Here is a 22,104-nt window from a genome sequence, read left to right as displayed (position 1 = left end):
AGCTTCGTTCTGGGGCGCTGCACTGAGCCTCTGACATGCGCACAGTGCCACAGACATGTTATTACATGACAACATTTCCTTCGCCCTCCCTGGCGGGTCCAAGTGGAGGTGGGCAAACGTGGTACAGCATGTCGGCAGACTTTACTGTGACTGATCGATCTCAGAGCTCAATCAACCGCTATCAGATCATTTCAAATGCTGTTTTGATGCCGTCAGAATGTGTAAATTGATAGTTGTCAAATTAATTACACATGGACCGCCGTCAGATAGGTGTCCCATCTTGACAGTGCCTGGAGAGGTTTGAACATGTGTGTCACATTCGAAGCCACCAGCTGATTTTGACCAACTGTGTTGACTTCCGCAGATGGCTGTCAAAACGTTTTGGAACTGAAATCCAACAGTTTTTGGATGTGCGCCGATTCATAATTCCTTCCAGCTATGTGTGACAGAGGTATAAGTCAATTCGTTTCTTGGAAGCTTCCCTCACTGTCATAGAATCCACTATATTTGGAAGTTGGAAATGTTCTTGTGTCCATCTCAGCTTTAAAAAAAACGCTTTAAAAGTGAAGTGTTGAAGATGTAGTAGTTTAATAAATTCATAAACGTGCACACACACACACAGTTCACATGTGCAAACATCTTATTTGCAAACCATTTACTTAATGTTCAAATGCCATTGCTTCTGTTGTCTTTAACCTGATCAGATGTCCCACAGTGTGCTAAAAACATCTTTACGAAGCCTAAACTGGCCTCCCAAATTGCACTGCATGAAAGAACCTTTGATGACTTTTAACTTTGTCACTTCTTGTTTTTCTCTTGCAGGTGCGAGAGGGAAACTGATAAGTGTGCGTCAAATCCCTGCCGGAACGGTGCTTCCTGTTTGGATCGTTTCAACATGTTTGTGTGTGACTGTCCACCCGGATTTACAGGCCCAACCTGCGACATTAACGTAAGTTTGTTTCTTTATTATTTATAGGTCCAACCATCTCTTTTGTCTTTACCACACAGAAGAAAGTTTCAACTGATACGCAGCCCTAAAAGATTTAAAATAAACCAGCATGTTGTCTGTGTGCTTTAGATTGTGTAGTGTTCATTTGTCAAGGGTGGCAATAAATTGTGCAATGTTTCTATTATGAGTTGGAATGGTGTGTGAGTCCAGAATGTTTTAGAACCTTAGACCTCAACAGTTTTTAGAAGAACTCAACCCTGTTATTTCCTGTTAATTATGTAATTTTTGTTAAATGTTCATTTACTGTCTTAATATATTTATAAATTGTTTAAGTTTCAATTATGATGTAATTTTTGCCATTTTTGGCCATTTCCAGTACTTACATTTGAACAAACTCGTCCGACAGATTTCATCCAATGGTCTTCAAATTTGGTCCACATCATCATGACCCCATGCTGATCAAAAGTTATCAAACGAATTTCTGTAGGTCAAAAGGCGTGGCTGCTTTGTGTCAAACTTTGGCGAGCGTTTCGGAGCACGCCATTCATAATTGGATCTCAAGATCAAGCTGAGGGCTGCCGTCTCTGCGTCCCCTCGGTGCTCTTAGCTGAGTGTTCCGCAGGGTCCGAAGCGTTTACTTTGAAAAAATTAGCATGTTCAAAGCAGGCCCAGTCACAGGTCGCCTGAATACCTCAGCTAGGAATAATGGAATAGGACTCCAGCTCTATATTGTTGGTTTTCTTTCTCTGAACTGGGGCCATGATTAAGAGGGATGGCCGCCTGCATTTGTATTGTGCTGCTAAAGGTGAAGTTCTTGGACTGGCAGAAGACGGACAAAAGTGAAAGCATTTGCCAAGAATGTTTTCATTAATCAAGAATGAAAGTCGGAGGTTCGAAGATGATCAGATACTGTCGTAGTTCTGACTATAAACGATGCCAACTAGTGATACAGCGGCGTTATTCCCATGACCATCCTCGTCTACTTGGCTGATCCCTTCTGTCTGGGCTTTTGTGGCACTTTGGGACCCCAAAAAATGCACTTTTCAATATTTTAACATATCGTGGTTGGTACAGCCAACTGCAACACACGATCGTGGCATTCTTTGTGAATACTGATGTATATTAAATAGAAAAAAATGTGGCAGAACGATACGAGCGCAATGGACTTTAAGTAGGAAATGAGCATGACAGCGGTTTGTTTTCAGCGGCTCACTGGTTACTATGCGTGTTGCTATGTGCGCGCGCATCAAGGACCCGGATGTCCGACCATACCTATAAAATATGGCTGGCACCCTACGCACGAGAGCGCCCCTGTACAGGGGCAGCATGGGATATGTAGTGTATAGATGACCCATGCGCATGTCTTACCTTAACCTTGTTGTTTTGTGGTCAAAAGTGTTTTTTTTGTTTTTTTTTTTGGGGGGGGGGGGGGGGGTCAAAAGTTACATTCCAGCTGTAAAAGAACTCTGCCACTTAGCAAGCTAGTTAGTGTGAAATGCACTGTGAAGGTCCTGGACACCGTGAAACAGCAACTGGGCTCATTCTCATATGATCATCAGTGGACAATAATAAGTCCCCTCGGCTGCTCCCTTGTTTGCACTCGGGGTCGCCACAGCAAATCCAAGGTGGATCTGCATGTTGATTTGGCACAGGTTTTACGCCGGATGCCCTTCCTGACGCAACTCCACATTACATGGAGAAATGTGGCAGGTGTGGGATTTGAACCCAGAACCTTCCAAACTGAAACCAAGCGCATTAACCACTTGGCCACCATAATAATAATAATTATCACTCCTCCACCCCTGTTAACATGTACAGGTCAGGGCAGACGAGCACAGACTTGGAATTTTATGTAACTAGATAGGAATATGACACATTTCAGTCAAGCTGCACTATAACACTTATTTAACTTGAGCTTTTATTTAGGAGAGTCATGGTTAGACAGTGGAGATAGCCAATATATATATATATATACGTATATATATATATATATATATATATATATATATATATATATATATATATATATATATATATATATATATATATATAGTAGTGTTCAGAATAATAGTAGTGCTATGTGACTAAAAAGATTAATCCAGGTTTTGGGTATATTTCTTATTGTTACATGGGAAACAAGGTACCAATAGATTCAGTAGATTCTCACAAATCCAAAAAGACCAAGCATTCATGATATGCACACTCTTAATGCTATGAAATTGGGCTATTAGTAAAAAAGTAGAAAAGGGGGTGTTCACAATAATAGTAGTGTGGCATTCAGTCAGTGAGTTCGTCAATTTTGTGGAACAAACAGGTGTGAATCAGGTGTCCCCTATTTAAGGATGAAGCCAGCACCTGTTGAACATGCTTTTCTCTTTGAAAGCCTGAGGAAAATGGGACATTCAAGACATTGTTCAGAAGAACAGCGTAGTTTGATTAAAAATTTGATTGGAGAGGGGAAAACTTATACGCAGGTGCAAAATATTATAGGCTGTTCATCTACAATGATCTCCAATGCTTTAAAATTGACCAAAAAAACCAGAGACGCGTGGAAGAAAACGGAAAACAACCATCAAAATGGATAGAATAACCAGAATGGCAAAGGCTCACCCATTGATCAGCTCCGGGATGATCAAAGACAGTCTGGAGTTACTTGTAAGTGCTGTGACAGTTAGAAGATGCCTGTGTGATTATTCAAGATTCAAGATTCAAGAGAATTTTATTGTCATATGCACATAGGAACATGTTCCCTGCACAATGAAATGTGTCCACTGCATTTAACCCATCCTAATTGCTAGTTAGGAGCAGAAGTCGCCTTTAGGTGCCCAGGGACCAGCTCCAGATGTACATCCCTGCCTTGGTCAACAGCAGGGCTGAGCAAACCATGACTGGCCTCATGACAACAGACGACACACACATAACACACATAAGCCGGCCCGGTACATGAATACATATAAAAGCACACACAAGGTAAACTTAGAGAGAGAAAAGCCTTCATAGCTGCTGCATTGCACCACACAGCAGCGATGAAGGAAAAAAAAACCATTCAGCACAATAAACAATGATCACACAACAACAACAAGACGAGAGACGACGACCAAGATTTGGATGAGTCCAGTTATCAGACAGAACACTCCGGAGGCAGCCTTAGGCGCCATCAACGGCCTTGTCCACCCATCCTGGAGGGAGGAGGGGCCCAGCCCTGAACAGTCCACTGTCCACAGTCAACGTCAGAGCTGGAGAAGCTGAGGGCGGGGGAGAGACCAGGGAGTGAGGCATGAGTTTTGTTCTTCTTCAGGAGGTTTTTATCACAGCAGCCTTGAAGTGCAGCTGTGTTTGGAGAGCTGAATAGATATCCAGATTAGCAGATGCCTGAAAGATTCCACAGTCTGAAACAGAGTGGCTTTTAATACATATGAATAGAGGAGAAGAGATGTGGTCAATACTGACGATCAAAGCGGTTTTCCAGTGCAGCCATTCTCCCAGAAATGGTTTCCAACATGCGGTTAACACCCGCCGACTGAGCTGACACTGCCCTTCCAATCGAATCAATCATGTGGGGCAGCCTGGACGGGCCAATTATTGCCGCTTCCACCTTCTTAATTTTCCGGTAAACCAGCGCTATGCCCGCTCCACACAGCAGAAACCCGGTCACCACCGTGCCGAATATATAAACATCTTCGACGTCCTCCACAGACAGCGTGTACAGGCACATGACCTTCCATTTCCTCCAACTGTCCATCACGTAACCCATCACATGTGTCTCGGCAGGACAGGTCGGGTCCTCCGCTCCCGAGTGTCTTGTAGAAAAAAGTGTCAATTGCGTTCAGAGACCACTTGATCAGATCCATTTCTGCTGTTTCCAGAAGAGCAAAGCTGACAGCCACACAGACAACACGCCACAGAAGCAGGAAAGGTAAGGAGGGAGGGAGAGAAGAAAAATGCGACCGTCTCGGCCGAGAGCAAGAAAGCAAAAAAAAGCTAATTTATTGAAGCTAATTTATTTACAAGAATCCCCCGCAAAGTCCCTCTGTTAAATAAAAGACATGTGCAGAAGAGGTTACAATTTGCCAAAGAACACATCAACTGGCCTAAAGAGGATGGAGGAATATTTTGTGGACTGATGAGAGTAAAATTGTTCTTTTTGGGTCCAAGGGCCGCAGACAGTTTGTGAGACGACCTCCAAACTATGAATTCAAGTCACAGTTCACAGTGAAGACAGTGAAGCATGTGGTGCAAGCATCATGATATGGGCATGTTTCTCCTACTATGGTGTTGGGCCTATATATCACATACCAGGTATCATGGATCAGTTTGGATATGTCAAAATACTTGAAGAGGTCATGTTGCCTTATGCTGAAGAGGACATGCCCTTGAAATGGGTGTTTAACAAGACAATGACCCCAAGCACACTAGTAAACTAGCAAAATCTTGGTTCCAAACCAACAAAATTAATGCCTCGCAGATGTGAAGAAATCATGAAAAACTGTGGTTATACAACTAAATACTAGTTTAGTGATTCATGGGATTGCTAAAAAAGCAGTTTGAACATAACAGTTTTGAGTTTGTAGCATCAACAGCAGATGCTACTATTATTGTGAACACCCCCTTTTCTACTTTTTTTTTTTTTTTTTTTTACTAATAGCCCAATTTCATAGCCTTAAGAGTGTGCATATCATGAATGCTTGGTCTTGTTGGATTTGTGAGAATCTACTGAATCTACTGGTACCTTGTTTCCCATGTAACAATAAGAAATATACTCAAAACCTGGATTAATCTTTTTAGTCACATAGCACTACAATTATTCTGAACACTACTGTATAGCCAAATTAGCCTGATCCAAATATTTTCAAGAGTACCTTAGTATTACTTTAATTCACTTAAGTAATATTTTTTCCAGGGTTTGCAACTTGCAACCATTTTAGTCATATGTGCCCAAAATATAATCTATGCGACTTCAAAATGTTTGGGAGCAAACGTTTGCTGTGTTGTGACTGAAAGTCATGGCATTAGCCTGGATGCTGATCAGTTATTAATTCAGTTCATTGTGTTTCAGTGTATTTTGAAGGACCAGGCAGAAGAAAATGCTGAGGGAGAAAAAGATCAACAGGCAAAGTCAAGTCAGAGAGAGCAAATGGATCCAGATGGATCAAGAGGGCGAGAAAGATCAAGTTACTATTACAGAGAGAGAAGGAGAGCAAACAGACCAGGAGAGGGAAACTGATGAAGCAGCTGCAGCAACTCATTTACATTACATGGTTGGATTTAGGTGATAAAGACACAGGGCCCAGACAGGTAACGCTGAAGAGCTACCCACAAGATAGTTTTGGTACAGAGATGTGAGCATTTCACCACAGCTGGTTTGAAAAGCACAACTGGCTAGAATATTCAGTTAACCAGAATTCAGCTTTCTGCTTCCCATGTGGAGTGTTGGGAAAAACATCAAACATGGTAATTTGGTCCGTAGTGGTTACAAGAACTGAAAGAAAGCTTTGGCAAACATGAGACGGCACAAACACACAAGGACAGCGTTGTTTTCTGGAAAAGCTACCAGGCAACTAGCAAACAGGGAAACGTTGCACTGATGATAACATCTACAAATGTGAGTGAGATCGTCGAGAGAAGAGAGTCCCTCAGACAAACTGTTGCAGTTACTTCTATGTTAGGAAGATGGGGACAACCTTTTCGTGGCCGTGATGAAGGTAGAGACAGCATAAACGGAGGACATTTTCTTGCATGCGTGGAGCTTTTGAAGGAGCCTTTGATCCTTTTCTTCAAAAACATAACCGCCCATCAAATGCTCAGTATACCTCAGCAACATCCCAGAATGAGATGATTGACTGCTGTGGCCAGGACGTTACTGGTCTCATTGTATCTGAAATGACAAAGTCCAAAATCTATGCCATCATGGCAGATGAGGCAAGAGATGAAAAATCAGAGCAGTTAGCCATTTGTGTAAGTTCTAAGCAGTCTCAGGACTACTGATGTTTCAGTCACTTCTGTCTATAACTGAAGGACTCCACAAACTTCAGAAAGAGACTTTAGACTTGGCAGAAGCTTTGATCTGCAAACAAGCAGTGTGTGACACACTTAAGGGCAAACACAAGCATTTGCCACAGAGCTGTATGAGAGAACCAAAGCCCTGTGAACCAGGTGCTAAGATGAGGCGTAAACAGAGGAAAATGGAGGATTTTGCGGTGGAGGAACCTTCAGGTTCACGCACTGATCTGAACAACTCACACACACTCAAAAGAGAGTTACTTTTTCCATGTGTGGATCAGATGGTCGGTGAGCTTGAGAAAAGATTTTGCAGTGTAAATGCAGGGCTGCGAAAAGGCCTCCAGGCACACAGTCCTAAATCTGAGAACTTCTTGAGTGAATCACACCTGAATGAACTTGCAAAATACTACAGGATCCACCTGAAAACGGAGGAGGTTCTGGTGGCCAGAAACTTTCTTGCCCGGAAAACAGAGGCTGGATGTGCACCCACAGATATGTTGTCTGTGCACAACCTCCTTGATTCAGACACGTTTCCCTCGGTGAAGGTAACCATTCAAGTTGCCCCCACAGTGCCTGTAAGCAGCTGTTCATGAGAACAGTCCTTTAGTGCGCTGAGTTGCTGCGTCAAACAGTAGGTCAGAAAAGAATTCACAGTCTTGCAGACGATTGAAAAAGATTTGCTTCAGCATCTGAGTCACAACAGAGTGATATAACTGGCAACTGGAGCCATGTTATTTAAAAATGGTGTACTTTCTGACAACAAAGTGCTGTTTTTTTGCACACAGTTTTGCATAATACATGTGGGGTCTTAATGAATAAAGCCTCAGTCCCTCCAAATACTGAAGGATGAATAATGAGCCACGCATGGGGTGTCTGCGATTATTTGAAGAATGACCCACATTTTCATCTATCACGTATCCGCTATGAAGGTGCCTCTGTGTGCCTCTCTGTACCCCGCATGCGCCACGTAGCAGCCTCTAGTGAGCCACGACCAACCTGTCATTAGAGCCTCGAATGGCTTGCATCAGCGACAGTAAGCCACGTAGTGTCGTGATAGCGCCATGATAACGCCATGTTGGGGCATGTTTAGACATGGGTTTGGCCCAAACCTCCGGCCCCTCCCACACCTGGTCCCTTTAAAATATGGGTTTTCAATTCACAGATTCACAGCAGCATTTAGTACAGACCACTTTAGTACAGACCCGTGATTGTGCGCTGTGCGCCAGACTGCTGTTCACCTGTATTGCACCAAACCAGCTAGAACCAAACCATGGGTTCCTGGAGAGCTGCCTCTGTGGTCCTCGCTGGCTCCGCGGCTCGCTGGCTTTATTTCTTCTGCGGCTTAAACACACACACCATAATCGCACTATAAACTTTGTGTTCGTCCGTTTATTTCCAAGTTAAAATAGTAAAGATTTGCATGTACACTTAGTGTGTCTGCTTTAAAGACCCACTGTTGATTTACGCTGCGGTAGCTCATCGCAGATTAGCAGATTCGCAGAACGCCCATCCCTGCAAACGTCATTAGGTTATTGTCATGTCTCTGTTAAAGAGAGAAAGTTGACCGTGCAGTCAGTGAGGAGAACCTGGATGAGATGACCTTTGACCAGATATTTTGTCAGGGTTCCAGGGCACCCCCCCCCCGGGCATGTTTTCTTTTGTACTACATTGTATTTACCTTTCAAACTGTACATACGACAGTAAATACAAACAAAACATATTTCTGTTTTATTGGGACTTTATTTGTAACAACTAAATATTTACAAAACAAGCATGAAAACTGACATTACTATTTGATAATTTGGCATGTAAGGTGTTGATCTATCAGTGAGTCTTTTCAAATATGCAAAATATAATTTTTTTAAGACATTGTTTACAGCTGAAAATTGTGGGTAAACTGCGGAGGAAGTCTCTTGGTAGTCGGCCACAGCGGTTTGAATTCTGCGCGGTGTCCTGGTACACGCGGTGTTGTGGTGGGGCAGGCTGCTGGACGACGACTCTGTTCATAGTTTGTTCCTTCTTTAGTATATCGAAGAACACCCAGATGTTGGGGTGGTGCCAGCTGACACTAGCAGCTGTGCAGTGGTGCCAGCCTGTGGCAGCCCTTCCTGTGTTCTGGCTGATACCTTCCACATAGTGAGGTCAAAAACTGGACCCTTGCACTTTCTCCTACTTGGGCGACTGACAAAGGTGTCCTCAAAGTAGTCGACCATAGGCTGGAGCTCCTCAGGCTGTCCCTCATGAACCAGCTCAAACAAAGTGACCACATCTTCTGGTGGCACAAAGGCCAGAGCAGGCAACATCCTGGTTCCAAGGGAGAGCTTGGCGTCAGCAGCACATCTCTCCTGGAGCCCTTCCGCCTGCACCCGACGACACTCACACTGGGTAAAGTGGTAAAGGCATCCTTGTGATTCTGTTTTTGGGAAGGTGGTGCAGAGTGCACTGAGGGGTGCCTGCTCAAATTCCATCAAAACGGTGACTGGATTTAAGTTGTCCTCTGCCTGCTTCAGTGCTGTGAAACGGAAACTATAAGTTCCCCCCTCTTTGTTCAGAAGCACAGCACGGTAGCGAGGGATAACCTGGCTGTTAACTAAAGTGTGGATTGTGTAGAGTTGGAAAAATAATTCCAGCACAATTTCAAAAGTTTCACCTATAACTATGAACCAGTGATTAGCCTGTGCAAGGACACGTAAATGTGCTTCGGCAGAACATACTAGAAATCGTGGACCATCTGTGCTGTTGTCGTGAGAAGAAATGGCCGGCTGGTGGTGGTCCGCCTGTAATGAGGAGGCAACTGAAGGTCTACAACATGCAGGGGTACTGGGCCGGTGTCGCAGACCGAACGGTCCACCCCTGAAATTTGGTCCACCCTGCCTCCACTGCACAAGTGTCATTTCAGACCACAGCAGCTCATCTAAGACAGAGCCTCTCCACCCAAAGCAATCAAATGGATTTATGGGATTATTAAACATCAGATGACAAAGTAAAACCTCTTAAATCATCCTAAAGTCAGTTTTAAGCAGAAACGAGGTGAAAATCGGTGAGACTTTGAAATTACGGAGGCACAGTGAACGCAGCAGCTAGCAGCTTGTGGAGCTGTGGCGCTCTGATCGCTTCCTCTGTTTTTTATGATGAAATCATCCTGAATTTATGTGTAAATGATTGTTGTATAAAAGCTTCAGATATCTGTCACTGAGACACATGATGACTGGAGGCAGTTTGAAGCAGAAACAAGGTGTTAATCTGTGAACTAATGACACATATGCACAGTGAAGGCAGGGAAGACAGATTTTTTAGGGGGGGGCCATTCGGTTGGCGACACCGGGATCACTGGTACGTCCACTTAGCCCCACGAGCCAATGAACGGAGGGGAAAAGGGCCGGGGGAATAACGTTGGCGTTGGGGGGAAAATATGGGGGGTGCCCTGATCCTGTTTAGTGGCCCAAAGTTGACAGTGGTGTTGTGGCATCTGACAGCAGTGCTAGCAAACCAAACAGAGTAATTATTCATTTTTTCCAGACACAGATTTCAAAACACGCACACACACGCGCGCACACACACGCACATACACACATATACACTCAACAAAAATATAAACGCAACACTTTTGGTTTTGCTCCCATTTTGTATGAGATGAACTCAAAGATCTAAAACTTTTTCCACATATACAATATCAAAATTTCTCTCAAATATTGTTCACAGACCAGTCTAAATCTGTGATAGTGAGCACTTCTCCTTTGCTGAGATAATCCATCCCACCTCACAGGTGTGCCATATCAAGATGCTGATTAGACACCATGATTAGTGCACAGGTGTGCCTTAGACTGTCCACAATAAAAGGCCACTCTGAAAGGTGCAGTTTTATCACACAGCACAATGCCACAGATGTCGCAAGATTTGAGGGAGCGTGCAATTGGCATGCTGACAGCAGGAATGTCAACCAGAGCTGTTGCTCGTGTATTGAATGTTCATTTCTCTACCATAAGCCGTCTCCAAAGGCGTTTCAGAGAATTTGGCAGTACATCCAACCAGCCTCACAACCGCAGACCACGTGTAACCACACCAGCCCAGGACCTCCACATCCAGCATGTTCACCTCCAAGATCGTCTGAGACCAGCCACTCGGACAGCTGCTGAAACAATCGGTTTGCATAACCAAAGAATTTCTGCACGAACTGTCAGAAACTGTCTCAGGGAAGCTCATCTGCATGCTCTTCGTCCTCATCGGGGTCTCGACCTGACTCCAGTTCGTCGTCGTAACCGACTTGAGTGGGCAAATGCTCACATTCGCTGGCGTTTGGCACGTTGGAGAGGTGTTCTCTTCACGGATGAATCCCGGTTCACACTGTCCAGGGCAGATGGCAGACAGCGTGTGTGGCGTCGTGTGGGTGAGCGGTTTTCTGATGACAATGTTGTGGATCGAGTGGCCCATGGTGGCGGTGGGGTTATGGTATGGGCAGGCATCTGTTATGGACGAAGAACACAGGTGCATTTTATTGATGGCATTTTGAATGCACAGAGATACCGTGACGAGATCCTGAGGCCCATTGTTGTGCCATACATCCAAGAACATCACCTCATGTTGCAGCAGGATAATGCACGGCCCCATGTTGCAAGGATCTGTACACAATTCTTGGAAGCTGAAAATGTCCCAGTTCTTGCATGGCCGGCATACTCACCGGACATGTCACCCATTGAGCATGTTTGGGATGCTCTGGACCGGCGTATACGACAGCGTGTACCAGTTCCTGCCAATATCCAGCAACTTCGCACAGCCATTGAAGAGGAGTGGACCAACATTCCACAGGCCACAATTGACAACCTGATCAACTCTATGCGAAGGAGATGTGTTGCACTGCATGAGGCAAATGGTGGTCACACCAGATACTGACTGGTATCCCCCCAATAAAACAAAACTGCACCTTTCAGAGTGGCCTTTTATTGTGGCCAGTCTAAGGCACATCTGTGCACTCATCATGGTGTCTAATCAGCATCTTGGTATGGCACACCTGTGAGGTGGGATGGATTATCTCAGCAAAGGAGAAGTGCTCACTATCACAGATTTAGACTGGTTTGTGAACAATATTTGAGGGAAATGGTGATATTGTGTATGTGGAAAAAGTTTTAGATCTTTGAGTTCATCTCATACAAAATGGGAGCAAAACCAAAAGTGTTGCGTTTATATTTTTGTTGAGTCCATCCATCCATTTTCTTCTGCTTCATCCGAGGTCGGGTTGCGGGGGCAGCAGCTCAAGCAAAGCTGCCCAGACCTCCCGATCCACAGACAAATCCCCCAGCTCCCCCGGGGGAACCCTGGGGCGTTCCCAAGCCAGCTGCGAGACGTAGTCCCTCCAGCGTGTCCTGAGTGTTCCCCGGGGCCTCCTCCCAATGGGATGTGCTCGGAACACCTCAAACACACACACACAGATATATATATATATATACATACACACGAGGTCTGTGAGAAAACTATCCGACCTTTTTATTTTTTTCAAAAACTATATGGATTTGAATCATGTGCGCTTGCATGAGCCAAGCTTGAATCTTTGTGCGCATGCGTGAGTTTTTTCATGCCTGTCGGTTGCGTCATTCGCCTATGGGCAGGCTTTGAGTGAGCACTGGTCCACCCCCCTCGTCGGATTTTTATTGTTTAGGAATGGCGGAGCGACTGCCGCTTTGTTCCATGAAAGTTTTTTCAGAAACTCTGCCAGACAGCCAGATGGAAACCATTTGGAAGATTCAGATGGTTTTCGTTGAAGATTCTATCAGTATCACACGGATTAAGGACCATTAAAACTGGATTAAAAACGGCCCACAGCGGCGGAGGGCGCACTGCGCCCCGAGCAGCCATCGACAGGCTGGAACGAGCAGACCACTTCCAAATTTAAGGCTCTGTTGATGCAGGACGTCGTGTGACTAGCAGAAAAGTTTCAGAAGAGGTCGGGATCAGCACTTTATCAGCACATTCCACTGTTAAAGGAGATTTTGTAATGAAAGACGTGCGGACGGATTCGCGCGTCGGGATGCAGCCGCTCATGGCGCGGGACAAACAACACCTCCATGTTGGAAGTCTCACAGGACAAGTTGGAACATGCCTTAAATTTGGAAGTGATATGCTCGTTCCAGCCTGTCAATGGCCGCTCGGGGCGCGGTGCGCCCTCCGCCGCTGTGGGCCATTTTTGGGATACTTTTCTCACAGACCTCGTATATATATATATATATATATATATATATATATATATATATATATATATATATATATATATATATATATATATATATATATATATATATCTACAACACCAAACTTAGTATGGTGACTGAGGGCACCAAGGGGAAGGTAACTGGGCCCTTAGATGGAAAGCACACGTGTGCGAACACACACACACAAACACACAGTCAGGACTGAAGGATTACGTCAAAACTAGTTCACATATTCTCACCAAATTTGCACAACAGACAGATATTAGGACACAGAAAACTCCCCTGAATTTTGGAGGTAATCCAGATCTGAATCCAGATTCTGGATCAAGATTCACTTCATATTCACTTCACTTCAAGATTCGCTTCAGCTGCTCATTCCACCATCCTGCTCACGTCACGGGCTTCCTGCTCACGCTCACAGGGCTTCTTGCCCATGTTCAACGTTAGCTCTGCTGTTAGAACGGTATTGTGACCACCAGCGAAAAACTCGAAGTAAGTCCTGCGGCTATTGTAATGATTGGAACACCGCTGTCGAAGTCCAGTAGCTCGCCTTTGTGGCCTGTAAGATCTGCGGCTGCAGTACGGCTGGTGGGTTGCGGTTGACGCTTGCCTGAGACGCTGCTGTTAGCATGCGTCAACCATCTCAGGGGCGGTTGGATCCGTCGTGTTGCTGCTGCTGGATACCATCGTCTGCATTTGTCAGCTGCCATCAGATCCATTGAGACCGCTGCTGCTGCTGCTGCTGGGAGATTTGCAGTGGTCGTTTGTCGGCTTGCCTCGAGGGGTGCTTATACCGCGTCGGCCTGTTTTGAGGCCTACTAAATCTGCGGCTGCTGCCTGTTGGACCTCCTGCTGTCGGCGTCGTAGGTTCGCCTTCAGGACCCGTCAGCTATGGCTCCAAAAAAGGGTACTGTGTTTATGGAGGAAGAACTTGAGGACATTAGAAAAATGTTAAATGAGATGTCAGCACAAATGAAGCCCATTAAAGAAGTGGCTGATCAACTGAAAATTATTTCACAACAACAACAAAAAATATTGGAATTAACAAAACAAGTTGTTGAATTACAAAAGGCAAATGAAGAGAAAGACAAATCATTAAAACTTATGGAAAATCGAATTGCAGAACTTGAACAACAGACTAGGTCAAATGACCTTCTCATTACAGGTTTGGACATTAAGCCTCGAAGTTATGCAAGAGCGGTGGCTTCAGGAAGGGAGCCCTCTGAAATGGACAACCTCTCTGTAGAGGAACAGGTGATTTCACTTTTGAAGGACAAAGAATTTTAATAAACCCTAATGATATCGATAGTAGTCACCTTTTACCGCGGAGAGGTCAAAATCAACCTAAAGTCATATTATTGAGGCTTACAAACAGGAAACAGAAGATTGCAATTCTAAAACAAGCAAAGAATTTAAAAGGAACGAATGTATATATAAATGAATACTTGACCAAGAAAAATTCAGATTTAGCAAGACAGGCACGATTTTTAAGAAAACAAAACAAGATACAGGCTACATGGACATTTAACTGTAAAGTTTATATTAAATTAAATGGAACACCTGAAGAAGCTAAAACCTTATGGATTAAAGATGAACATGATATTAGTAAGTTTAACTGATGTAAGTTGTGAAGTAATACATAAAGAAATGTACTGGTTGATTGTGATGATGGAGGAAAATCTGTATATAATATAATGAACACGGTTAATAATCAGTTTATTTCTGCCAAGGAGCTCTGTTTGGAAACATTTAATTATAGTCATCCTGCCTCTCGCCATTTTGAACTTGAATCAGATCCAGATTCCTTTTTTAGTGACAATATCGAGCGACAATGTAATTATTTTACAGAAGAACAATTTAATGATTATAAAATTAAAGATGGAGATTTTTCAATAATACATTTTAATAGTAGAAGTCTTTCTCGGAATTTTTCAAGGATAAACAATTGTTTAGATACATCTAGAAAAAGTTTTTCAGTGATCGCTATATCAGAAACATGGTTAACTGATGTCAATCAAGATCTTGTACAGTTGGAAGGTTATCAATTGTTTCAGGTAAATCGACAGAAGAGAAGAGGCGGGGGTGTGGCATTATATGTAAGGTCTGATTACAACTGTAAATTAGTTCACAATATGTCATTCACAGTTGATAATATCATGGAATGTGTTACGGTTAAAATTACATCCATAAATTCAAAAAATACGGTTGTTAGTTGTTTATACAGAGCTCCCGGAGCAAATATTGATACTTTTGAAGAAGTAATTATGGGAATGTACAACAAAATAAATAAGAATTCACATTTATTTATCTGTGGTGATTTTAATATCGATTTTCTAAATCCTCACAATCATCCACAAACCACTTCATTTATAAATTCTTTATATTGTTTGGGAGTATTTCCGACCATCATTCATCCAACTGTGAATTCAACAACCCTTATTGACAATATTTTAACCAATGTCATATCTGGTAATGTCATTGCGGGATTGCTGGTAAATGATATTAGTGATCACCTGCCAGTATTTACTGTTTTTGCATCACATGATCGAGTGTTTCAAAAGGATTGTAATAGATTGAGTAGAAATGTCACACCAATAACTGTTGATAATTTAAGGGTGGATTTATTATGCCAGAATTGGAATGATGTTTATGTTGATGATGTTGATGAATCTTATGATGGTTTTATTTCTATCATTTCTAAGTTATACGATAAACACTGTCCTCTTGTTAACAAGATATATACTAACCAATACAGCAATAAACCATGGATAACCAAGGGTCTTCAGAGGGCATGTAAAAAGAAGAACTTACTGTATAAACAATTTATAAAATCGAGATCAAAGGAAGCTGAAAGTAAATATAAAATATATAAGAATAAATTAATTCATATTATGAGATTTAGTAAGAAAAGATATTATAGTGACTTACTTGTTAAAAATAAGAATATAAAAAATACATGGAATATTTTAAATGAAGTAATAAAAAAGAACAAAAATGGTAGAGATTATCCTTCTTTTTTTCTTTCCAATAATACTGTGATAGAAGATAATGAGACCATTGCTGACCATTTTAATGAATATTTTGTCAATGTAGGTAAAAATCTTGCCAGTAATATTGATTCATTGAGCGTTAAATCTTTTGAAAATAAGATAACATTTAATAAATCTGTGTCAATGTTTGTTGGTGGAACAAATGAAAAAGAAATAATTGATCTGGTGCAGAATTCTAAAAGTAAGAAATCAAAGGACTTCAATAATTTGGATATGGCTTTGTTGAAAAAAATCATTGATTGTATAGTAAAACCTTTCACTTATATTTGTAATATATCATTACGTTTTGGTAAATTTCCTTCACAGATGAAGATAGCCAAAGTAATACCTTTGTTTAAAACTGGTGACAAACACACTTTTTCAAATTACAGACCTATCTCACTTTTACCCCAATTTTCTAAAATACTAGAAAAAAAATTTGTAAAAAGACTGGATAATTACTTACTAAAGCATGAGATACTCTGTGAAGAACAATATGGATTTAGAAAATCTAGGACTACTTCACATGCATTGATGGATTTCGTGGAAAATATAGCGACTGCAGTCGATAACAAGCAATATACAGTAGGTATTTTTTTTGATTTACAGAAAGCGTTTGACACTGTCAATCATGAAATATTGCTAACTAAATTACAGAAATATGGAATCAGAGGATTAGCATATGACTGGATAAATAGTTATTTACATGGTCGGTATCAGTATGTTCAATACAATAACATTGATTCTGAATTTCGGGAAATTACGTGTGGGGTGCCCCAGGGTTCAGTGTTAGGTCCTTTGTTATTTATTTTATATATAAATGATATATGTTATGTGTCACGGGTACTGAGGTGTGTTCTTTTTGCAGATGACACAACTGTATTTTGCAGTGGTGATAATCTTGAACAGCTTCTGGACACGGTGGTAAACGAACTGGATAAATTTAAGGCTTGGTTTGATGCTAATAAATTGTCACTTCATCTTGGGAAAACCAAATGTATGATTTTTGGAAATAAACTTGTGCCTAAATGTAAAAGTGTAACCATTAACAATATGGAAATACAGATAGTAACTGAGAACAAATTTCTAGGTGTTATAATTGACAATAAACTCAGCTGGAAACCTCATATAAATTATATAAAATTTAAAATGTCAAAATCTATCGCTATCATGTACAGGGTCAAGGACATATTGTCCCAGGATGGGCTACTCAGATTATATCATTCTTTAATTGTACCATATATGACATATTGTATCGAACTCTGGGGTAACACTTACAAATCAAATACCAATCATGTATTTCTTTTACAAAAACATGCCATCAGAATCATCTGTAATAAACCTTATCTTGAGCCAACGCATTCTCTGTTTATGACTTTAAATTTACTGAAATTTAGAGATTTAGTGGATTATATCACCATACAAACTTTGTACAAAGCTAATAACCAGGCCTTGCCACTTTATGTCCACAGCCTGTTCAAGATCAGGAAATCTGAATACAGTTTACGAGGATGTATGGTTTTTAAGAAGCCTCCCGTACGTACTAATGTCAAGGGTTTTTGTGTTTCAGTTAAAGGGGTGAAGATTTGGAACAAATGTCCTGTGGAAATTAGATTATGTAGTTCTTTAGTCTGTTTTAAGAAACATTATAAGAAATTAATAATTTTTGGATATAAAGAAAATCATAATTAAAAAAAAAAAAAAAAAAGATGTATACATTTGTGGATGTATGTATTTAATTTGCTTATTTTTATATATAGGAGTGTGAGCATAAGTGTAATTATATGTTGGACTTGGACTTTTGGGATGGGGTATGAGGGGTGGGTAATTTATAAGCTTTGCTTCTTCCCACCCCCTTTTCAGGCACACGGTGTTAAATTTGATCTTGTTTTTTTTATTTGTTTGATATGTTGTCTTTATGCTGCTGTGTTGTTGCTGAAATAAATAACCTGTTCAACAATATAGGCTTTGAAGGATTATGTCAAAATTACTTCAGGAATTCTTACCAATTTTTCAACACAGATACATATTACGCCAAGGAAGACTCCAATAAATTTTGGAGGTGATGCTGATCCACATCCAGATCCAGATACTGGATCAAGATTTCACTTTATATACGCTTTGAAGGATTATGTCAAAACTACTTCACAGATTCTCAACAAATTGGCACAACAGATACATATGATCGTCAGTAAGACCACATCTCCTCTATTCAGATGTATTTGGGAGCCACTCTGAAGTTTCAGACTGTGGAATCTGCCAGGCGTCTGTTAATCTGGATATCTATTTGGTTTCCAAACACCAGCTGTCCTTCAAGGCCGCTGGGATAAAATCCTCCCCCCGAGGAACACTCCTGATAGCCTCACTCCTTGTCTCCCCCGCCTCTTCCTCTTCCCCCTCCCTCCCTCCCTCCCTCCCTTCCCAGTCCTGAGATGTTGATTGTGGGACCTTGAGACTCTGGTGGACTGATTCAGGACTGGGATCCCCCCCAGGATGGACAGATAAGGCCTGTCAGTGGCGCCTCACGTGCGGCCTTCCGGGCTGTCTGTCTGGACACTGGACACATCCAAGTCTCGGCTGTCGTCTGTCGTGATTTGTTTTTTTTGTTATGACTGTTTTTCTGTGCTATGGGTTTTTTTTTTGCTCTCCAGTGGTGCTGCGTGAGTTCAACACAGCAGCAATGGAGGTTTTTCTTTTCCCAATTCTTTCCTTGTGTGTGCTTTTATACGAGGTCTGTGAGAAAAGAAACGGACCTTTTTATTTTTTTCAAAAACTATATGGATTTGAATCACGTGCGATTACATCAGACAAGCTTGAACCCTCGTGCGGATGCGTGAGTTTTTTCACGCCTGTCGGTTGCGTCATTCGCCTGTGGGCAGGCTTTGAGTGAGCACTGGTCCACCCCTCCCGTTGGAATTCCTTTGTCTGAAAACTTGCTGAGAGACTGGCGCTTTGCTTTATCAAAATTTTTTCAGAAACTGTGAGGCAGATCCGAGTGTTTTGTAATGAAAGACGTGCGGACGGATTCGCGCGTCTGGACGCAGCCGCTCATCGCACGGCGCCACATGAAAACGCCTCCGTGTTGATAACCGTTCATAAGATTTAGGCGGCTTTCGATGGCTTTCAGTCGAGTGAGTATCCGAGAAATTGTTTAATAGCTGGGCATGTTCAAACTTGTCCTGGAAGGCTTCCAACGGAGGTGTTTTGCTGTGGCGCCGCGCCATGAGCGGCTGGGTGCCGACGCTCGAATCCGTCCACACGTCTTTCATTACAAAATCTCCTTTAACAGTGGAATGTCCGGATAAACTGCTGATCCTGACCTCTTCTGAAACTTCTCTGTTCTCTCATGACGTCCTGGGTCAACAGAGGCTTAAATTTGGAAGTTTTCAGCTCGAAACAGGCTGACGACGGCGGCTCGGGTGCGGCGCGCCGTCCGGCTCCGTGGGCAGTCCTTAAAGCGACAGTAACACTCCATAATCTCTCATCAGCCCTTAAAATTTTCACCGAAAACCGTTTGAATTTCTTGAATGGTGTCCACTCGGATCTGCCTCACAGTTTCTGAAAAAATTTTGATAAAGCAAAGTGCCAGTCTCTCAGCAAGTTTTCAGACAAAGGAATTCCGACGGGAGGGGTGGACCAATGCTCACTTAACGCCCGCCCGCCCACAGGCGAATGACGCAACCGACAGCCATGAAAAAACTCGCGCACGAGGGTTCAAGCTTGTCTGATGTAATCGCACGTGATTCAAATCCATATAGTTTTTGAAAAAAACAAAAAGGTCCATTTCTTTTCTCACAGACCTCGTATGTGTTCATGTACCGAACCGGCTTATGTGTGTTGTTAAGTGTGTCATGAGGCCGGTCAAGGTTTGCTCGCCCTGCTCGTGACCTAGGGCAGGGATATACATCTGGAGCTGGGTCCCCGGGCGCCAAAAAAGGCTACCTCTGCTCCTAACTGGCAATTGCAGGGAACATGTTCCTATGTGCATATGACAATAAATAAACTCCTTTTGAATCCTTTGAATATTACGCCAGGGATAACGCCAATAAATTTTGGAGGTGATCCAGATCCGAATCCGGATTCTGTATCAAGATTCACTTTATGAGGGGTTCGAAGGATTACATCAAGACTACTTCACGGATTCTCACCAAATTTTCAACAGACACATATTAAGCCATGGAAGACTCCAATAAATTTCAGAGGTGATCCAGCTCTGAATCCAGATTCTGGATCAAGATTATAGGCTTTGTATAAAGTATAGGTTTTGAATGATTACTTCAAAACTCCTTCACAGATTTTCACCAAGTTTGCACAACAGATCCATATTAGAGCATGGAAGATCCACTGAATTTTGGAAGTGATCCAGATCCAAATCTGAATTCTGGATGAAGATTCACTTTATATCTAATAAATTTTGGAGTTGATCTGGATCTGGATCCGAATCCATATTCTGGATCAAGTTTTCACTTTACATACGCTTTGAAGAATTACATCAAAATTACTCCATGGATTCTCACCAAATTTGCACAACAGATACATATTTGGACACGGAAGACTCCCCAGAATTTTGGAGGCGATCCAGATCTGAATCTGGGTTCTGGATCAAGATTCACTTTATATAGGCTATAGGCGTTGAAGGATTACATCAACATGACTTCACAGAATCGCATCAAATTTTCAACACAGATACATATCATGCCAGGGAAGACTCCAATAAATTTTGGAGGTGATCTGGATCCGGATTGGCGGACCCGGGTAACTCAGCCTTATTTAAAGACTAATAAATAAAATTATAATGGTAAGAAAATTATTTTTCTGACTTAAATCTTAAAAATTTGAAAGGCCGTACAGCTTTAATATAGCATATAGATTTGTTTTAATTAAACAAATCAGATTCCCCTGGTCCGCACCAGTTCTAAGTCAGCTGCTAGGCGCCTGTATTGCTTTTTGAGTTTGAAATGGCACAAACAAATTAAAATGTGTAAAAACCCAGTGGGGTGAATATTTAACTCTGTATGTCACAGAAACAGAGCACGCACTTCTTGTTCTGCTTCCACATGGTGACTTACTGTGTTTCTCGGGAAGATGAAAAGAAGCTTTCGCTTTAAAAATACTGACTTTTATTCTGCTTTAGTCAAAGTGTCTGTCACTGAAGAAAACTCTGACCCGTGTTACAGAAACAAGCACACATGGAGCTGCTGTCCTGGCTGAAGGTCATCGTCCCTCTGCTCTGCTTCTGCTCACTGCTTCTGATTACTGGCTTGACCTACACGGCGCTAACGACCAGAAAGAAGCGCCAGTCAGAGGGAGCCTACAGCCCCAGTGCTCAGGAGCTGGCCGGCGCTCGCCTGGAGATGGACAGAATGCTCAGAGTTCCACCGGAGGAACGGCTCATCTGAGAGCTGGGTGACGGGTCGCAGAGTTTGGACCGAGTGACCCAGCGTCACGAGAAGCACAGTGAAAAGCCGTATTAGCCTACCGGATGTGTGTTGGAGAAGAGGTTGTGGTGCTCTGTGACCATGTGGGAGGTGAGTTTTTGCTGAATGTAGTCAATGAAAATGGTCCCTGAAACATTTCCAGATGGACAAATCAGCGATCAGATGGGACAACAAGGAATGAACCGTAGGCACGATCAACTGGTGTCGGACAGACGGGCATTTGGAGTTGCAGCACAGCCAAATGGTTATGAAAGTGCTCAACGTTTCAGCGTTTCTAATACTCCTATTCCACAGAGCACCGTTCCTTCCCGTTTCAACCAAAATAGTAAATCAGGCCGCGGTTTGAAGCATCACGGTAACTCTTTGATCCATCTTTGTCAATCTTATACAAACTTGGTACACACAGTCATTACGGACATCAACGGCACTGGTTTTAAAATCAGGGTGAAATTTTTAAGCTGTAACAAAAATTTCATCCTGATTCG

The 22,104-nt window shown here is 42.4% G+C and overlaps 1 protein-coding gene and 1 long non-coding RNA gene across 3 annotated transcripts; one reads left to right on the top strand and one right to left on the bottom strand.

Annotated features, from left to right (window-relative positions):
* Positions 1-825: 825 nt before the first annotated feature.
* LOC117529544 (protein crumbs homolog 2-like) lies at positions 826-21,701 on the top strand. 2 transcript variants are annotated; one of them, XM_034192362.1, is made up of 2 exons: positions 826-949; positions 21,316-21,701. In XM_034192362.1, the coding sequence occupies exons 1-2, from the start codon at positions 896-898 to the stop codon at positions 21,589-21,591; spliced, it is 330 nt and encodes a 109-aa protein (XP_034048253.1). In that variant the 5' UTR covers positions 826-895; the 3' UTR covers positions 21,592-21,701. The 2 variants fall into 2 exon arrangements, with proteins under 2 accessions (XP_034048253.1, XP_034048254.1); XM_034192363.1 differs by having other exon boundaries at positions 21,359-21,691.
* Positions 1,791-13,348, bottom strand: LOC117529545. The gene is made up of 3 exons (XR_004566036.1): positions 13,338-13,348; positions 4,124-4,128; positions 1,791-1,873 (listed from the first exon to the last, which is right to left on the bottom strand). It is a non-coding gene; the product is annotated as an uncharacterized LOC117529545 (long non-coding RNA).
* Positions 21,702-22,104: the final 403 nt, after the last annotated feature.

Source organism: Thalassophryne amazonica, chromosome 17 (assembly GCF_902500255.1).
Source record: "Thalassophryne amazonica chromosome 17, fThaAma1.1, whole genome shotgun sequence".
NCBI lineage: Eukaryota > Metazoa > Chordata > Actinopteri > Batrachoidiformes > Batrachoididae > Thalassophryne > Thalassophryne amazonica.
Note: the sequence above shows the minus strand (reverse complement) of the source record. Positions and strands in the feature narration are given on the sequence as shown.